The sequence below is a fragment of the Phytophthora infestans genome, genomic scaffold (genome assembly GCF_000142945.1).
Source record: "Phytophthora infestans T30-4 supercont1.5 genomic scaffold, whole genome shotgun sequence".
NCBI classification, from domain to species: domain Eukaryota; phylum Oomycota; class Peronosporomycetes; order Peronosporales; family Peronosporaceae; genus Phytophthora; species Phytophthora infestans.
In genome coordinates this window covers 1,499,298-1,515,917 of record NW_003303754.1, presented here as the reverse complement: position 1 = coordinate 1,515,917, position 16,620 = coordinate 1,499,298, and the positions used below count along the sequence as shown (strand labels likewise).

Below are 16,620 nucleotides of genomic sequence, written 5' to 3'. Positions count from 1 at the left end.
CCAGTATCAGTGACCAAATGGGGCTGCTATTCCGCCGGAGTACCAGGTCAAGATCCGATTTGTCGGTAAGTGTAGACCAGAAGTGTGTGAGAGTGGTAGTGAGTCGTAAGAGCAAAAAAGAAGAATGGTCGCTTGACAGCACCATGCACAAGTCCGAAAATTGCACATCGTAACGGCTTTTCAAAAATTACGGATTTTCCGGAACAGTCGTTGTATTTGAAGACAAAACTCCAAATTACTATACCGGTATACGTGCTACATAATAAGTACCACAATTGTTTGTATACCGGTAATTAAGGGGGCGCTTTGACGAAAATATTTTTAAAAGTTGAAGTTGTACTAACTTTACTATAAAACTGAGGCGTGGCAAAACAAACGCATAATAAAACTAGATTCCACATATTAGGCTGACCCGCAACTTTATAAGATAGAAATCGGGGTGTCGTTTGCACGTTTGGTGTCATCATCTTACCACTTCTCCCACTTTAACTAAGTACGATTGTCGGCATTTCACAACTTTATCCAATACGTTTATTGACCCATTACTACAGTAATTCGAAAAATAAACCTTGAAAAGCTGAGCCTGGACATGCAGTTCATCAGTCCACTCCGGTGTGCTCTGGAATTCTTGTATTCTCTTGTGTTATTCTCAACAAAATGATAAGCGTGTAGAACCTATCACTAATCTCCAAGCGCGAGATTTTTAGTCGCGGCGAAGACGCTGCTGCTGGTTCGGGTTGGGACACTGCGGGATGTTGAATTTTGGTTTCATGTCCGTACCAAATAGACCGAAGTGTTTCTCGCACTCAGCTCCAGTGTAGCTCACCACGGTGTCGTACATCATGAAAAAGTACGATTGACCCTTTCCAACAGACCATCCGTAAACGTAGGCGTAGAAGTACTGCATGAGAGCACCGACCGAGGGGACATTTCCAGCGTAGCTATCACCCGCAGTCGGTCAGCCAGTCTCCGTGAGGTGAAGCTTGTTGGGGCCGAACTTGGACACCATTTGCTGCCACTGCGCTTGCAGCTTCTCCACCGAAGGCTGCGAACCTTGCGTGAAGAACGGGTAGATGTTGACGCCGATGTTGTCACAGGCGTTTGCAAGCTTCCACGCGTCATTGGAGCTCAGCCACTCGTTGATGCGCTGCACCGATCCCACCGGCGTGTTGCCCACACAGGCACGCACACGGTTGATGTAGCCAACAAGCTGGTCGGCTGAGAACTTGCCGAAACCACCGTTCTGCAGATCCTCGTTGCCGACGTAGACCACTTCGACGGCCCACGGGTTACGAGCGTAGCCGTCACAGACGGCTTTAATCTCGGCGTCGATGCGGCTGGGGTTTTGCAGCTGCACGCCCACAGCGACACGAATGCCGGCGGCAGCAGCCATGTCGACTGCGTTCACGCCAGCTAGCGAAGCCGCGTACGTGCGAATTATCGAGAAGTACTGAGCCACCTGCCTCATGTCGTTCTGCAACACGTCCCAGTTGACGGTGGGGTGGTGCCACGGAGAGTAACAAATACCAGTTTTTAGTCTTTCGGCATCGGTGGAACTGAAAGCCACAGCGGTGGCAACAGTAAAGGCGGTCGCGAACTTCATCACTGCTTTAGTAGCTGCAGAAAAAAGCTTTAAGGTTTGTTGATCCTTGTGTTCGACAAGGAAAATTGGAGAATGAAACGTTGACAAGAACCACAACCGTTGGGTCACGGGCAATTCGATGGTGCTGGAAGTCGACGCTAAATGGCATGTGTTACGTTGACAACGCAGTGTTACACACCGTGATTTCCCTTAACTTCGGATCCGTTCTGGCGTACAAGTGACTAGTCGTTGCATCTTACCTCCATTTTTCAGAACCAATCGCCAAAAAATGGCGAAAGAATCCACCGGCACGCAGTGTGATTCGCGTGCCTTACAGTATACATGTAGTGTACACCCAATGCGCTTTTTTCGATAATGTAGTGGAAGGCCGCTTTCGATCACTAAGTACATGTATTGCAGGGTCGTCATTTCGTACTGTTGATATGCACCGACTCTGCACGGTTCGGCTAACCGGTGTGACGTTCCAAAATGGACCGGTCCCAAACCGGTTAATCTGGTGGATGGCCAGGAGCACTGAAGTTTAGAGGACAGATTTAATTGACTTTAATCTACTCACTTCGGCATTTGCCTTTAACAACAACAACAGGTTAACAGCCGCAAACGCTCAACTCTACTGGAACGTTCCAAAATATGACGACGACCAAGCGCGCCGAAGTCCTCCTCGGGAGTGGGAACTACTTTCACTGGGAGTACAATATGCGCATGACGCTAGCCAGGAAGGGCCTGCTTGCGCATATTCAAGCCGTCAAGCCGGAGAGCGAGATCACCGAGGCGTGGCTCGTCAATGATGCCAAGGCGCTCGGCATCATCGCTCAGGGAGTGCAACTCCAGCATCAGACCAAGATTCGGTCGACCACTCGTTCCATAGAAGCTTGGGGAACGCTGCGAGAGTTCTATAACCGCACCACGCTCCACAACCGCGTGACGATGACGCGTCGCCTCCACGAGTTCAAGATGGAAAGTGGATCGACTATGGCCAAGCATCTGGATGCGTTTGATGAGCTGATCGTCGGGTTGCAGACGCTAGGAGAGCCCATGGACGAGGCACGCCAGCTGGTGGTGCTGCTGAGCAGCCTCCCCGATGAGTACGAGCTCATTTCGTCTATCGTGGAGAACGCCAAGGGTGTGACGCTCATCGAGGCCAAGGAAAAGCTGTTGAAGGAGTACGAGCGACTCGAGAAGAAGGAAACCATGGAGAAGGCGTTCCAAGTGAATGGGAACGCAGGCAAGTTCCGGAACGGCCGAGGTAACGGTTAAATATGGAACGATCGAAAATGGAACGGTCCGAAACGGAACGTTGGTTTCAAGGGCAAGTGTTTCAACTGTGACCAAGTGGGTCACATGAAGCGGGACTGTCCTGCTGCAAAGAAGAGCAGTCAAGACGATGCAGTGTTTGCAGTTGGTGGGGAACGCTCGGCCGGGTGGCTGATTGATAGTGGTGCGACGTCGCACATGACCCCTCACCGGAACGACCTATTTGGGTACGAGGCACTAGACAGTGGCATCAACGTGACGATTGCAGATGGCAAGAAGCTGCGCGTCGCAGGAGCTGGAACGGTCAAGTTGACTGGTTTGGACGGTAAACGCATCCGAATGGTGTACGTGCTCCACATTCCGGGGCTCGATAGACGGTTATTGTCGGTCGGGAAGCTCGCGGAACGAGGCATGAGCGTGGAGTTCCAGCGTTCCAGTTGTGTAATTTGGGGACGGAACGCTGCGATAGCGTCAGGGAAGAAGGTCGGTAAGGCGTTCCTGCTGGACTGTCAGCAGGAGGAGGCACACTTCGTGCAATACGCCGGTCCTGACAGCGAGTGGGAGCTTTGGCACGCTCGCATGGGTCACCTCAACAAGGACGCGCTGACGAAGACTCAACGTTCCACAATTGGTATCCCACATGTGAAAAATGGGAACGAGACTTTGCGCGGTGGATGTATGAAGGGAAAGCAGACCGTGACGACGTTCCCCTCACGATCGCTAACGAGAACGACGCGTGTGTTGGAACTAGTACACACGGACGTAATGGGCCCAATGAGAACGATCTCAAAGGGTGGTGCCAAATATGCTCTGACGTTCGTAGACGACTACTCAAGGTTTGTCGTTGCGTACTTTATGAAGAGCAAGAGCGAGGTGGGCAGCAAACTGAAGGAGTTCAAGGCACTGTACGAAACCCAGTGGGGGGAACGTCTAAAATGTCTTCGTTCCGATAATGGAACGGGGTTCGTGAACAAGACAGTTTTGGAACTATGCAAACGGAACGGTATCGTGCATCAGCGTAGCGTTCCATACAGCCCTCAGCAGAATGGAGTGGCGGAACGCATGAACCGTACCATCATGGAGAAGGCACGAAGCATGCTACACTACAAGTCTATGTCGACGGAGTGGTGGGCTGAAGCGGTGAGTACTGCAGTGTACCTTATCAACCGTTCCACGAACACATCCAACTCGGATGTCACGCCATATGAGCTGGCGTTCCAAGTGAAGCCACGGATGGAACACCTACGCGTGTTTGGATCACAAGGGTACGCTCACGTGGATGACGTGAAGAGAACGAAATTGGAACCCAAGAGTTTCAGGTGCACGTTCCTCGGATACGCAGAGAACGTAAAAGGGTATCGTGTCTACGACTTGGATGCATCCAAGGTCAAGGTGTCACGATCGGTAAAGCTGGACGAGCGTGAGGTGGGCGGTATCTATGACACGCCGTCGCCAGCTTCTGGAACGATCATCCATGTGACAAGGAACAATGACGATACCGTGGTTCCAACTCCAGAAGTGGAACGACAGTCTGCTCAGGATGAACCGATGGAAGAAGCAGAAGAGCCTGCTCAAGACATTGAGATGGACGACCTTGAACCGGAACGGAACGCAGAAATACAGCAGCTACCCGCGCCGGAGGAACCCAGGTTAAATGGGCTGGATTTGGCAACGTTCCATTCGCAGCCTCCATCGTTCCATGAGGACCGGATGATCTTCCATCCTGAAACGGAACGATCTACGCGCCCTCGTGAGCCATTACTTCTACTTGGGAATGGTGACGATGAAGATGTGGAGCGTGGAAGTGATGGACCGTCATCTCCTAAGCGTGCCAGAATCGACGAAGATGGTTTGCTCGCAGAGGCAGTGTTGGCGTACGCGGCCAGCATTGGTGGCGTTCCAGATACGCCTAACACGTACGCAGAAGCTATTGCCAGTAACGAAGCAGGAGAGTGGCGTCGTGCTATGCAGTCAGAGCTGAATTCGCATTCCCGGAACGGAACATGGACGCTCGTTCCACGTGGAACTAGTTACTAGTGCCTTGTAACGGATAACCCGGCCGTTCTCGTCACGCTTCTTTGTGAACACCCAGCGACATCCAATGGAACGAGTTGTCGTTCCACGTGGAACGAGCGTCCATGTTCCGTACTCGGGACCCAACATCGGCCACTTCGCCTGCAGGCGCTAGTGGCGCAGGGGTTCAAGCAGAAGTTTGGAATAGACTTCTTTGAGACGTACTCTCCAGTTGCGAATATGAACTCGATTCGAGTTGTACTCGCTGTTTGCGTTACGTGCGGCTACATTATGGAGCAACTGGATGCCGACACAGCGTTCCTAAACAGTAATTTGAAGGATTTGGTCCACATGGACGTTCCATTTGGCCTCGAGAATGCTGAAGGCATGAAGTGCAAGCTGCTAAAGGCCATCTACGGCTTGAAGCAAGCTGCAAGTGCATGGAACAAGACTATTCATCGCGTGTTCCTGCAGAATGGTTTCAAATGTTGCGGAGCCGACCAGTGTGTCTACGTCAAGCGTTCCAAAAACGCATTCGTGTACGTATGTCTATATGTGGACGACATGATTATTGCGGCCAAGACGCGCGACGAAATTCGGGAGGTCAAAAACGCCCTGAAGAGCGCATTCAAGATGAAGGAGCTTGGCGAGGCCAAATTCATTTTGGGAATGGAGATTGACCACGATAGAGAATGTGGAACGTTGATGATCAAGCAAACTCGGTACATTGACGACATTGTGGAACGAGTCAATCAACGGAACGCCAAGATGGTGGAGAACCCTTGTGCAGCAAACCTGAAGTTGTCCAAGATGATGTCGCTGACTACGGAAAAGGAACGTGCCGAAATGCGGTCACGACCGTATCGTTCCTTAATCGGGTGCCTCATGTACATCACAACCTGTACTCGGCCGGACATTGCCTACGTTGTCACGCAGCTGGCACGCTTCCTAGAGGATCCTGGAACGCAACACTGGAAGGCAGCGATTCGTGTTCTGCAGTATTTGAAGTCCACTCGCCATCATGGTATCGTTTACAAAAGTGGAACGAGTGGATTTGGAACGCAAGCTGTCAAGGCAGAAGCGTTTACGGACGCAGACTGGGGAAGCAACATTGACGACAGACGTTCAGTGTCTGGCGTCATGATCATGATTGGGAACGCTCCGGTGGTGTTTAAGTACAAGTACCCGAGGACGGTTGCACTTAGCTCAGCGGAAGCAGAGTACATGGCACTAAGCCTTTGTACTCAAGAGGTACTATGGACACGTGCCATGCTGAAGGACATGGGTCACGAGCAAGTGGGAGCGACGCAGGTCTGGGAAGACAATCAAGGTGCTATTGCACTTGCAAGCAACGCTGGATATCACGCGAGGACCAAGCACGTGGATATCCGTCACCACTTTATTCGAGAGAATGTGGAACGTTCCACAATCAAGGTGGCCTACATCGACACGAAGCAGCAGTTAGCTGACATGCTTACGAAAGCACTGGGAACGAAGTCGCTAGCGTTCCTACGCGAAGCAAGTGGAATCAAGAAGAGGAACGACGTGCAGTAGCGGTGAGTGGGAGTGTTGATATGCACCGACTCTGCACGGTTCGGCTAACCGGTGTGACGTTCCAAAATGGACCGGTCCCAAACCGGTTAATCTGGTGGATGGCCAGGAGCACTGAAGTTGAGAGGACAGATTTAATTGACTTTAATCTACTCACTTCGGCATTTGCCTTTAACAACAACAACACGTACACAACGACAGCAAATCCTTTTTTGGCTAGTGTCACTGGCAGTAATACTGCCGCCGGCTTTTAAAGTGTACTGTATAGACGGCAGATGCCGGTTAATTGATTGTAGTCAGTCCGACTGACTGTCAGGGGGCTTGACGCCTCCAGGAATCGGCCTGCCACCGCTGTCTATAAGTTTTCGACTGGCATTGTACTCTTAAAACTTAAATAAACATGCAATTTTACAGTATGCATGTTTTTTATGTCTTAATACAGTACTCGTATTGCCGCCATATCGACTCTTTTTTCAATGTGGGCTCGTCTGCCTCTTTTTTTAGAGAAGGCTGGCGCTCTACATCATAGCATAGAGTCTATGCTCTGCAATGCATGTAGAATTGTAGACACCGCTTCTTTATCATGATACTGTACATAATTATGGTAATCTTCAATGTATGCAATGGGACGACAAAGTTAACCCACGACTGGATTTTCGCCGCGTTGCAGGATTTAGAATTGCCACTGGGGCCGAGTCCTTCGCTACATGTAATAGCTCAGAGCGTCACTGTAAAGGGGTACCTGGAGATAATTTTCTTGACATTTTTTTTTAATAAAAGCAGCTTATTGCTTCTCTCTCTCTTCGGCATCGTCACGTTGCTTCTTGAATTTCGAGGGAATAGGACACGGTCGTAACAAAAGCCTTTTTTAAATCGGTTGAGCATGGTAGCATTCGGCACTAGTGGGCGGACGAGATGGAAGCATGGTATAGTCGTATACAAATTTGCTTAGCGGTAAATGATCATGAATATGCACGCAACGCTAAGGTAACGCATCGATTATGAGCAGCTCGGAGATTAGTCGTCATATCCCCTGGTATTTCGACAAATTTATCTGTGCAGTACGAGCCCGTTATCTACTTACTTTCTAAAATGATGAGAGAACGCCGATAAATAGAGCCCAGAGTCTTATCCCTTTCTAAGCTGACAGAATCCTGTTTAAATTTAACCCCGCAGCTTTAAAATTAAAGCATAATTGAATTTTTTTTACTTTTCAAATTTGAGATGGCAAATCGACCCAATCCGACCTATTGTGTCACCAATCCGCCTTAAATTCGATTGCGATTTGATTAGCCGTTAATCGAAAGACATAAACCGTGTCCGAAAATGTTAGCGGCTCCTTACAAATTCAAGTCATTTTAAAATACCGCTGTAGTTCGGCTAAGTACGCTCAAACTATTGGTGGTGTTGTTGGCAACCACTGCTACAAGTCACAGTCGAGTTAAGCGCTATCAATAGCACCATTCGATAGGCGATGGCAAGTTTTACGACTCAACAAGTTTTCATGCCACTTAATGCAAAACTGACGGCCTAGCGAAGACTTTCCAATTTCGAATTTGGCACGACAAACTTTGCGTCAATATCTTTGCGAGATTTGATCGACCAGAAATTCACTGTAATCCGAATGGTAATTTAGGCCAATCAGCTGTCCGTTTAGCGCATTCTGATTGTTGAAATTAATTATGACCGCTCTTATTATCCCGTTTTTATTTTCAGTAAGTAATTTACTCGTTAAAGTTTTCAAAAACTGCTGCACCGGTATCGAATTTAAAAAAAAGTGTTTATTATCGACACGAGCTAAAGTTGTACTACTAGTACACGGTACTCTCTATCTTTTCTGGAAATTCAAGAAGCGCATCGCCAGCAATGTGAAGACGCCGAAGAGAGCCACGAAGAGGAGCAAGAAGCCGCAGTTCTTCCAGATCTCGCTGTGTTTCATCAAGAAGTTTGTTTCCAGATACTCCTTCACAGTGATGTTCTGAGGTAGAGATGGCGGCACGTTGGTCATCCGCGTACATCCCAGATCTCCGTCGCTGCTGCAGGCTCCAAACACCACAGCAGAGAACGCCGCAGTGCTGTATTTCATCGGAGTGATGTCATACAGCCACACGGTCGCCGATGGCAGTGTAGAAGCTGGAGGGTTAGCTATTTTTGGGGTCGTGTACGGGTAGGGCCTGATAATTGGGTCTGGCGGGTTTCCTGACCAAAATGCCAGGCCCTACCAAACACAAGACCAATTGCTAAGCTATATATTGAAGTGAAAGATACGAAGCTAAGTAGTTGGGTAAAAAAAGCTTAAACCACGATGGTCTGCGCGGCACGAAGTTGGTCGGCATTAGTGTCGCCATCATCAACATCACTGTCATTGCTGATCACATCTGCGCCCAAATTGGTAGCAGCAGCGTCCTCTTCGCTGCTAGTACCAGAGACGCCATCGTTGTCATCATCACTGTCGACATCTACAGCCTCGTCATCTTCTTCACTGCTCAATTCTTCTTCTTCTGTAGGAATATCCACAGGGCGAGGAAGCCGGATGGTCTCACGAGTTCTACCACGGGATCGGCGACTACGAATAGCGGCAATATCAGCGACATGGCCTCGCGCTAAAGCCTCAATAGTACCTACAAAGTTCGTAAGACTGGGGTGTGGTGTCGTGAAAGCGGCGTTCAACTCTCTGTTGAACCTCTCTAATGGACTATTCGTTCGAGCAACAAGCCGTTCATTTAGACCGTGGACATTCCATAGCCCAGTATCGTAGAGCTCCAGCCAGGTTCTCTTGAAATAGTTCCAAAAGCAACGCCACTTAGAGCGAGCGTAGGGAACACCGTCGCTGCGGCAGCGATCCTTGATTTGACGCTTGACCCACGTAATGCCTCCAGCCTCGATCCGGTCCTCCGGCACGACGGTTAGCATATCTAGTACACCAGGGGTCATAGCGATTGATGCAGCTGTGTTCGTTATACCTAACTTGCGCATTTTACGGCGGACTGCCTGTTTAAAATGGAACAGGCAGCCGATCACTTGTGCGTTCGGGAATTGGACGCCAACTGCGTCGATCAGAGCACGTTCAAAGTCGCAGACGACCTCCGCCGGGTCGAGGTTTTGATCCGTAGCTTGCATGATGAAAGGAAGGACGTCGAAATAGGTGTCATTAGTCCGATGGGATGTCAAGACGTAGAACACTGGGCAGTAGTATCCAGTGGACCGATCGAAAACCATGAGAACAACGCATTGCTTGAAGCCACGAGGCACACACCGGAAAGTACCGTCAATAAATATTGATGTACCAGCGTACTTAAGCAGCGAAATTAACTCCGGGTGCGCCCACCCGATCATTCGACAGGGGGTTTCGCTGTCATTAAACCCACTGATGTAGTGAAATTGAAAAAAGTTGAGCGGTTGATCTCGGACTTGAGAAAGAGGTGGAAGTTCAACACGACCATGTACATTTCCACCGAAATGACGGTCTCGTACACAGACTGAGAACTTGCTCACGAGACAAACCAACAAGTGCCTGATTTTGACCGCCGTCGTAGAACTGTTCATCGACTCGACTCCAGATAGTCGCTGCCGGGAGCGACATTTCGGTACGTGCTAGGTTATCGACTGCGGCTTGCATGTCGGCCACAATGTCTAGAGGCTGGGCAAGAGGTATGCGATCCCTTCTGCAAGTATGCGGTACAAAATTTCCATATTCCATGGACTCCGAAACCAGCTCCACCTTGCCGCTGCATTGTTGCCCTCGATAGTAACTGCAGCGATACACGACCTTACGACGTGAGGACCACGCTTTGGTGTACTGATAGCCACTGATGTTTATAATGGTTGAGTATCTACCATTGCGAGCTGCTGATGAGTGCGGGAGGGTCAACCCACCTGCCGGAACAGAAGAAGTGTCGTGTGTTACATTGCTACGTGGAGCAACCGTCGACCGAGTTGGATCGACTAAGGATGCTGCGTCTGGGTCAGGGACGTTGGGGTCTACGTCGGCCATGGAAGCAGTTGTGTTCGTTCGACTTGTTGGAAAAGAAAAAAGAATGGAAATAGTGCACGGGCTCACATCAGAACAAAATGGTTGTTAAGAAACCCCTAAGTAGTGGTTTCTAGTGCTCGCGGGAGTTTTGAAACAGCCATGGAAGTTGGTAACCATACCTGGTTGCACTTGATCCAGGTAACTCTGAATGGCTGCCTTCTAGCATTGTTTTATATAGTTCAGACCGAAATAGCCGACCGCACTAGAACTTTTTCCGACGAGTGGAAATGGAACCTGACCCGATAATCAGGCCTGACCTGTATACGACCCCGTTAATATTCTACCAAGCTGGAGGACTGAAGCCCGAGAACAAGTAGCCAAGAAGATTCAGCAGCACACCGACGATCTCCGCCACCTCTAAATTCGGTAAGAGGAAGACGAGGAGGTCCGCCATGAACGCTTGATGCAGCACTTGAAGCACCAAGACCAGCCACGAAGTGAGGAAGACTCCGACACCCGAGGGTTAGCTATTTTTGGGGTCGTGTACGGGTAGGGCCTGATAATTGGGTCTGGCGGGTTTCCTGACGGCCCTACCAAACACAGGACCAATTGCTAAGCTACATATTGAAGTGAAAGATACGAAGCTAAGCAGTTGGGTTAGAATGCTTAGACCACGATGGTCTGCGCGGCACGAGGTTGGTCGGCTTCAGTGTCGCCTTCATCGGCATCACTGTCATTGCTCATCACATCTGCGCCCAAATTGGTAGCAGCAGCGTCCTCTTCGCTGCTAGTAGCAGAGACGCCCTCGTTGTCATCATCACTGTCGACATCTACAGCCTCGTCATCTTCTTCACTGCTCGATTCTTCTTCTTCTGTAGGAAGATCCTGTTGGAAATGGAACCTGACCCAATAATCAGGCCTGACCTGTATACGACCCCGTTAAAATTCTACCCACCCGAGAACCCCACCATTGGGAAGAACGGGATGAGGAACAACAGCACTGCGAAGGCAGCGTACGGGATTTCCATGACTCCCAGTCCGAAGAAATACCAGAAGGCGTTATAAGTTTGAGATGCTCGTTCACGGTAGAATACAGCACGCTCTTCGTACGCTACGGGGATCAATCCGTTGAACGCGATGAGGCCGATGAAACTCGTGATCATGTAGAGCATGCCCAAGCCGGAATTGACACCTGAGTACGACTTATACTCTGTACCAATGTATGTGACTCCGTAAGCTAATCCCATTCCAAGTGAGATAGCGAACCGCGTCAAGTTAAAAGAAGATGTACGCCAATAGAGATCGCAGAAGCGTTTCAACAGGAATTTCGCTTGAGTGAGCTCGGAAGCTGCGCGTTTGTCGCTGAATTCGAGTGCTGGTAATGACGGTGACGGTCGAGTCACACCTTCCTGGTCTAGACTCGACCGAAGACGCTGAGCGTGAGTGCTCGCTTTGAAGATCTCCACGAAATTCGTCTTGTCTCCGTTGCTGTTACCGACGCCAGCACCGATCACTTCCAACATCCACGTAGCCGGGTTGTAGTCGGCTTTAAGCATTGCTACACCCTCAATCGACTCGAAGTACTCGATCATTTCACGTGCGTTGTCACCTAACTCGCCAACAAAGACTGTCTCACCGCCACGTTTCAACAGTAACAGACTGTCGAACACACTGAAAACCTCGGAAGATGGCTGGTGGATGGTACACACGATGGTACGCCCCGTATCCGCTACTTTTCGAACTCCATCCATGATCAACTTGGCCGATCGAGCGTCCAACCCACTCGTCGGTTCGTCCAGGAACAAGACACTCGGCTGTGCAGCGAGTTCCACTCCGATCGTCAGTCTCTTCATTTGCTCCACGGAGCTGCCACGGATGATCTGGTCAGCGATCAGATTTAGATCTAGAAGATCTAAACACTCGTTGACAGAATCATATTTGTGACTGTCTGGAACATCGGCGCCCTGACGTAGGAACGCACTGAATGTCAACGCCTCACGAATAGTAGACGACTCGGAGTGAATGTCCATCTGCTCACAGTACCCCGTCGAACGTCGAATAGCCAGATCTGTGGCAGGATGACCATTGAGCAGAATCTGACCGCGGATCTGACAGCCAGTCTTCCGTCCAGCAATCACGTCCATCAGCGTCGTCTTGCCAGCTCCAGACGAGCCCATAAGCGCAGTGATAGTGCCTGGTAGTGCATACCCAGAGATGCCTTTTAGCAAGTCGATGGTTCTCTTCGGGTTGGTCGGGTCTGGTACAGTGTACCATAAATCCTGGAACGCCACGGTGACCGGTACAAAGTACTTTTCTCGTGCGTGGTCGACCGAGATCACTGACTCGCTGTGTTTCTGTGATCCTCGCGGCGTTCGAGTGAGCGTGTAGCTGTCTTTCGCGTCAACTTTGCTCTCATCTGTAAGTACAACATTTTCTGGACGCTCGAAGCGATGGTACTCTAGTGCGATGCAAGACAGGAACAGGAAGAACACGTATGTGACTGCCATATAGACCATCCCGTACCACAGCCAGAACTTCTCGGACGGTACCTCGTATGTACTAAGAGAGTACTCTCCCATCGTCATACCGTACTTAGTACAGTAGTCGATCCCATTGTACCCACATTTGTCAAAGTGTGAGTTGATGTACTGGTTAATACCCAGTGCGCGAATCCCCCACGACGTCGGGTTGATCCAGTACATCCAGATGAGGTACTCTGGAATTTGGTCCTTTGTGATCGTGTAGCCGGCAAACATGACGAAAAACACGATCGAAACGCTGGAAAGAGGATTAGCCACGTTCAAATTTGGAGACGCAGTAGCCAGAAAAAAGAAGAAGGCCGCCAGTGCGACGTTGATCAGACACAGTACCACCACGAAGACGATGAAGCTCCAGAACGAATTCAAGAAGCCACACATCCAGTACACAATGGCACTGAACACCACCGTTTCCAGAATGATGGCTGGTAGTTGTACCACTGAGTTGGACAGCACGTACGACGCTGTCCGGAACAAGTTGGCACCTCGTTGCTTGTAGAAAACCTCTCGTGCAGCCATCACCGTCGGGATTTGAGCAGCCTGACCCACTGACAGATTTAAAATAGATTCAAAAATGATACCCATAGTCAACTGCGCATCTGTCGTGTCGAACTGGTAGTAGACACTGGAACAGAGTAGAGCGATGACAGTACTCATGATCATTCGTCCTACCATAGCTGACATCTCCCGTCTCGTGATTAAAACCTCTCGCTTCATCAGTAGCATCGTACTAGCCCAGAAACTCTGAGAGAATTCTGGTTGAACATCCATATGAGTCTTCATATCTTCGACGAGACTGGGGGCTACTGGAGCTTGTAGGTCGTTCAGGGTTTGACTGTAGATGGTCGAGTGTTTAAACGCGTTGGAGAACTCACTGGGAGAACGAGGGATGACTCCATTGTCGAGTTTCACTTCGTATTGGTTTTGTTTGTTGGGACCGAGATCTAGTAGGAAATCCGCCACGTCGCGAGACGGAGGACACTTGAAGCCAAGGTTCTCGAAGTATCTTAAGGCTTCTGTGCATGGTCCGTGGTACATAAGGTGACCGGCGTTTAGAATCATCACATCGTCGAACAGAGCGAACACCTCGGGTGACGGTTGCAGTAGTGAGATGACCACTGTCTTACGGAACTTCTTGGCCAGACTACGTTGCGTCGTGATGATATCGAACGTCGCGGCGCTGTCCAGCCCCGTACTGATCTCGTCCATCATCATCACGTACTTGTTACCAAACGACATCTCGCCTGTGGTCACGCGCTTACGCTCTCCACCAGACACACCACGTAGCATAGCGTCGCCCACAATTGTGTGCTGACAGTTCTCCAGTCCCAGTTGCTGGATCACAACGTCTGGGTAATGTTTGACAAGTGCTTGAGCGGCTTTCAGCGCCTCCGCATTCTCGTCCGGAGTTCCGTTCACCAAGTGACTCGCGTCATGTTCAGACAACACCCCACCACACGCAGCATGGGCGAACTCCAGTGTCTCCTTCACTGTCAATTCGGGGTAATGTTTGTCACGCTGTGGCACATACGACACCAACTGCGGTAGTCGTCTGTGCAACTCTTCAGCCGACGTGCCATTGTACGTCACCTCACCCTCGATCGAGACGTTCTTGTCCTTCGGGAAGCGTCCACTTAGTAGCTTCATCAATGACGACTTGCCTGACCCAGGCTGCCCCAGTACAAGTGTGATAGTTCCTGGCTTTAGGACGCCACTCACGCTTCTCAGAATACGCTTGGTCACTGTATGCTTCTTAGCGACCAGGCCACGAAGCGTCTTCATCATCTCGTTCGGAAGTGTAGGTAGCTGCACCTCCAGGTCACTCGCGTCCTTGACCACGATGTCCGCAGAGATGGACACGTCCTTGAAACGCACTTCCATCTGAGGAAGCCGTTTGCCCAGCGATGTCTCTAAGCGCGACGCCACGTGTTCGTGAAGTTCCAATGGCCCTCTAGCCATCAGCATTTTACCGTCGTCGTATCCGATCGCTGGAGTGGGTGGGTTTACAGCCCCTAGATCGCTCATCGTCTTCAAGGTTGTCAGGAGAACACTAAATGGAAAATGATCATGCCGACAATGGTCAATTGTTAATGATTGCTGGACGCTCAAATCCGCCTGATAATCATGTTTGTTACACGATGGGACAATTGTTTTTGGCCTGGTAAACATGCTCAGGCATCAAATTCTTGTAGTCGAACGTAACATTTATTACGTCATTTACTGAAAAATACTTATATTTTACGGAAATATCATATGCGCTACTTACATGTGCCAGCTACTGCGTCGATAAAATAGACAGCACCAACCTGATCGACAGCTCGATTTTTTTCTTGTAGCTCTCATACTCTGTTGTGCTCTTAAGGTTGCAATCTTCCGCAGCTCGACTTCTTCTGGTTTTTTGCTGATGCTTCTATTTAATAGTAAAGGCAGCATAAAAAACGACACCGTTATTCAACTGTAGCCAACGCATTTCTGCCTAACAGGAGTCAAGGGGAAAAAGTCGGTGCAATTTCATTAAATCGACAGCTGAAACGTTGGCGCGGTTGCTAAGCTTTACTTGCTCTTGGGACTGTTTCATAGTTGTAGAGAGCATACAAATGCAAAATCTTCTTCGTTGCCACAGCCACATTCCCCGTTTTTGGCGGCAAATTCCAGCTTCGCACAACTCTACCCGAAGCGCAGCTGTGTCACAAGACTACGTTCTCCAAGTTCTGTACGAGTTGATAGCTTTCCCCGGCTCCCCAGCGGATGTAACACAGTTCTTGGCCAGTGTCTAGTGAGTGTCGCGACCACACCCAATGATACGGAGTACGTCCTGACTAGCGATCGGAGTGCCCAGCAGGATAATCGACTGCTGCGTTAAATGGTAAAACATTATACGTGGGACAACGAATACGAGCGCCACTTGATCCATTTTGTCGAGATATTGAAGTTTGATGAGGATATCTTTGACACATCTCATCCCACGTGTTCACCTCGTGTGTCTCCGACATTGCGCTGTTGTGTTTTTTAGACGCTCGATAATAAAGTCGTTGGTGTGTCCAGTACCGCATTCACTTTCCGTAAATTTTAAATCGACTGACTGCATGTGATATGGTCCGTCATTAGTCACGGACGAAGACGGCGTCCTGATGTCGACCTCATGGATAGTTTTCCTTATATGCAAACGAATAGATACCTTCATTAAAGTCGACTCAAAAAGAAAACGGAAGCCAGACAATTGGTCTTCTTTAACCCTTTATTGCGTGAAAGTGAGCGAGACTAACATCGCTGGCTTCTGTTTCCACTAAAAATATTTGAACGTCCTCCAGACTGGGTAAGCTGCTAATAATGTCCAAAATACTCTTCTCCACATGGACAAAGTACCAGTGTCAAAATTCAGACACTCTCGTGCCACACCACCAAACATGTTGCAGCACTCAGTAATTAACCGTCTTGGTAATAGATAGCTTGAGAGCAGTAGAAACCGCCGTAAGCTTCTTGCGTGTCCATAGTGGCATTTAGGAGTCGCATCTAAACTTTCTCGAGATCTCCTTCCATCGGTCATTAGGGCTCGTGAACACCATCATTTGGCCCGGGTAACTTCCAGTGGTCCGTCACACAGACACAGAAAAACTATTGCCCTATTTCACCGGCTTTCTGGTACCGATGCTTCATATTGCGCACTGGGATACCGAGTAGTTTCCATG

At 49.6% G+C, this 16,620-nt stretch overlaps 1 protein-coding gene across 1 annotated transcript; it reads right to left on the bottom strand.

The window, feature by feature from the left end:
• Positions 1-11,060: 11,060 nt before the first annotated feature.
• On the bottom strand, positions 11,061-15,924 carry PITG_04146 (ATP-binding Cassette (ABC) Superfamily; the record flags this gene model as incomplete). Its single annotated transcript, XM_002905802.1, has 5 exons — positions 11,061-11,266; positions 11,350-12,297; positions 12,376-14,981; positions 15,238-15,341; positions 15,907-15,924. The coding sequence occupies 5 exons, from the start codon at positions 15,922-15,924 to the stop codon at positions 11,061-11,063; spliced, it is 3,882 nt and encodes a 1,293-aa protein (XP_002905848.1).
• Between the last annotated feature and the right edge of the window lie 696 nt (positions 15,925-16,620).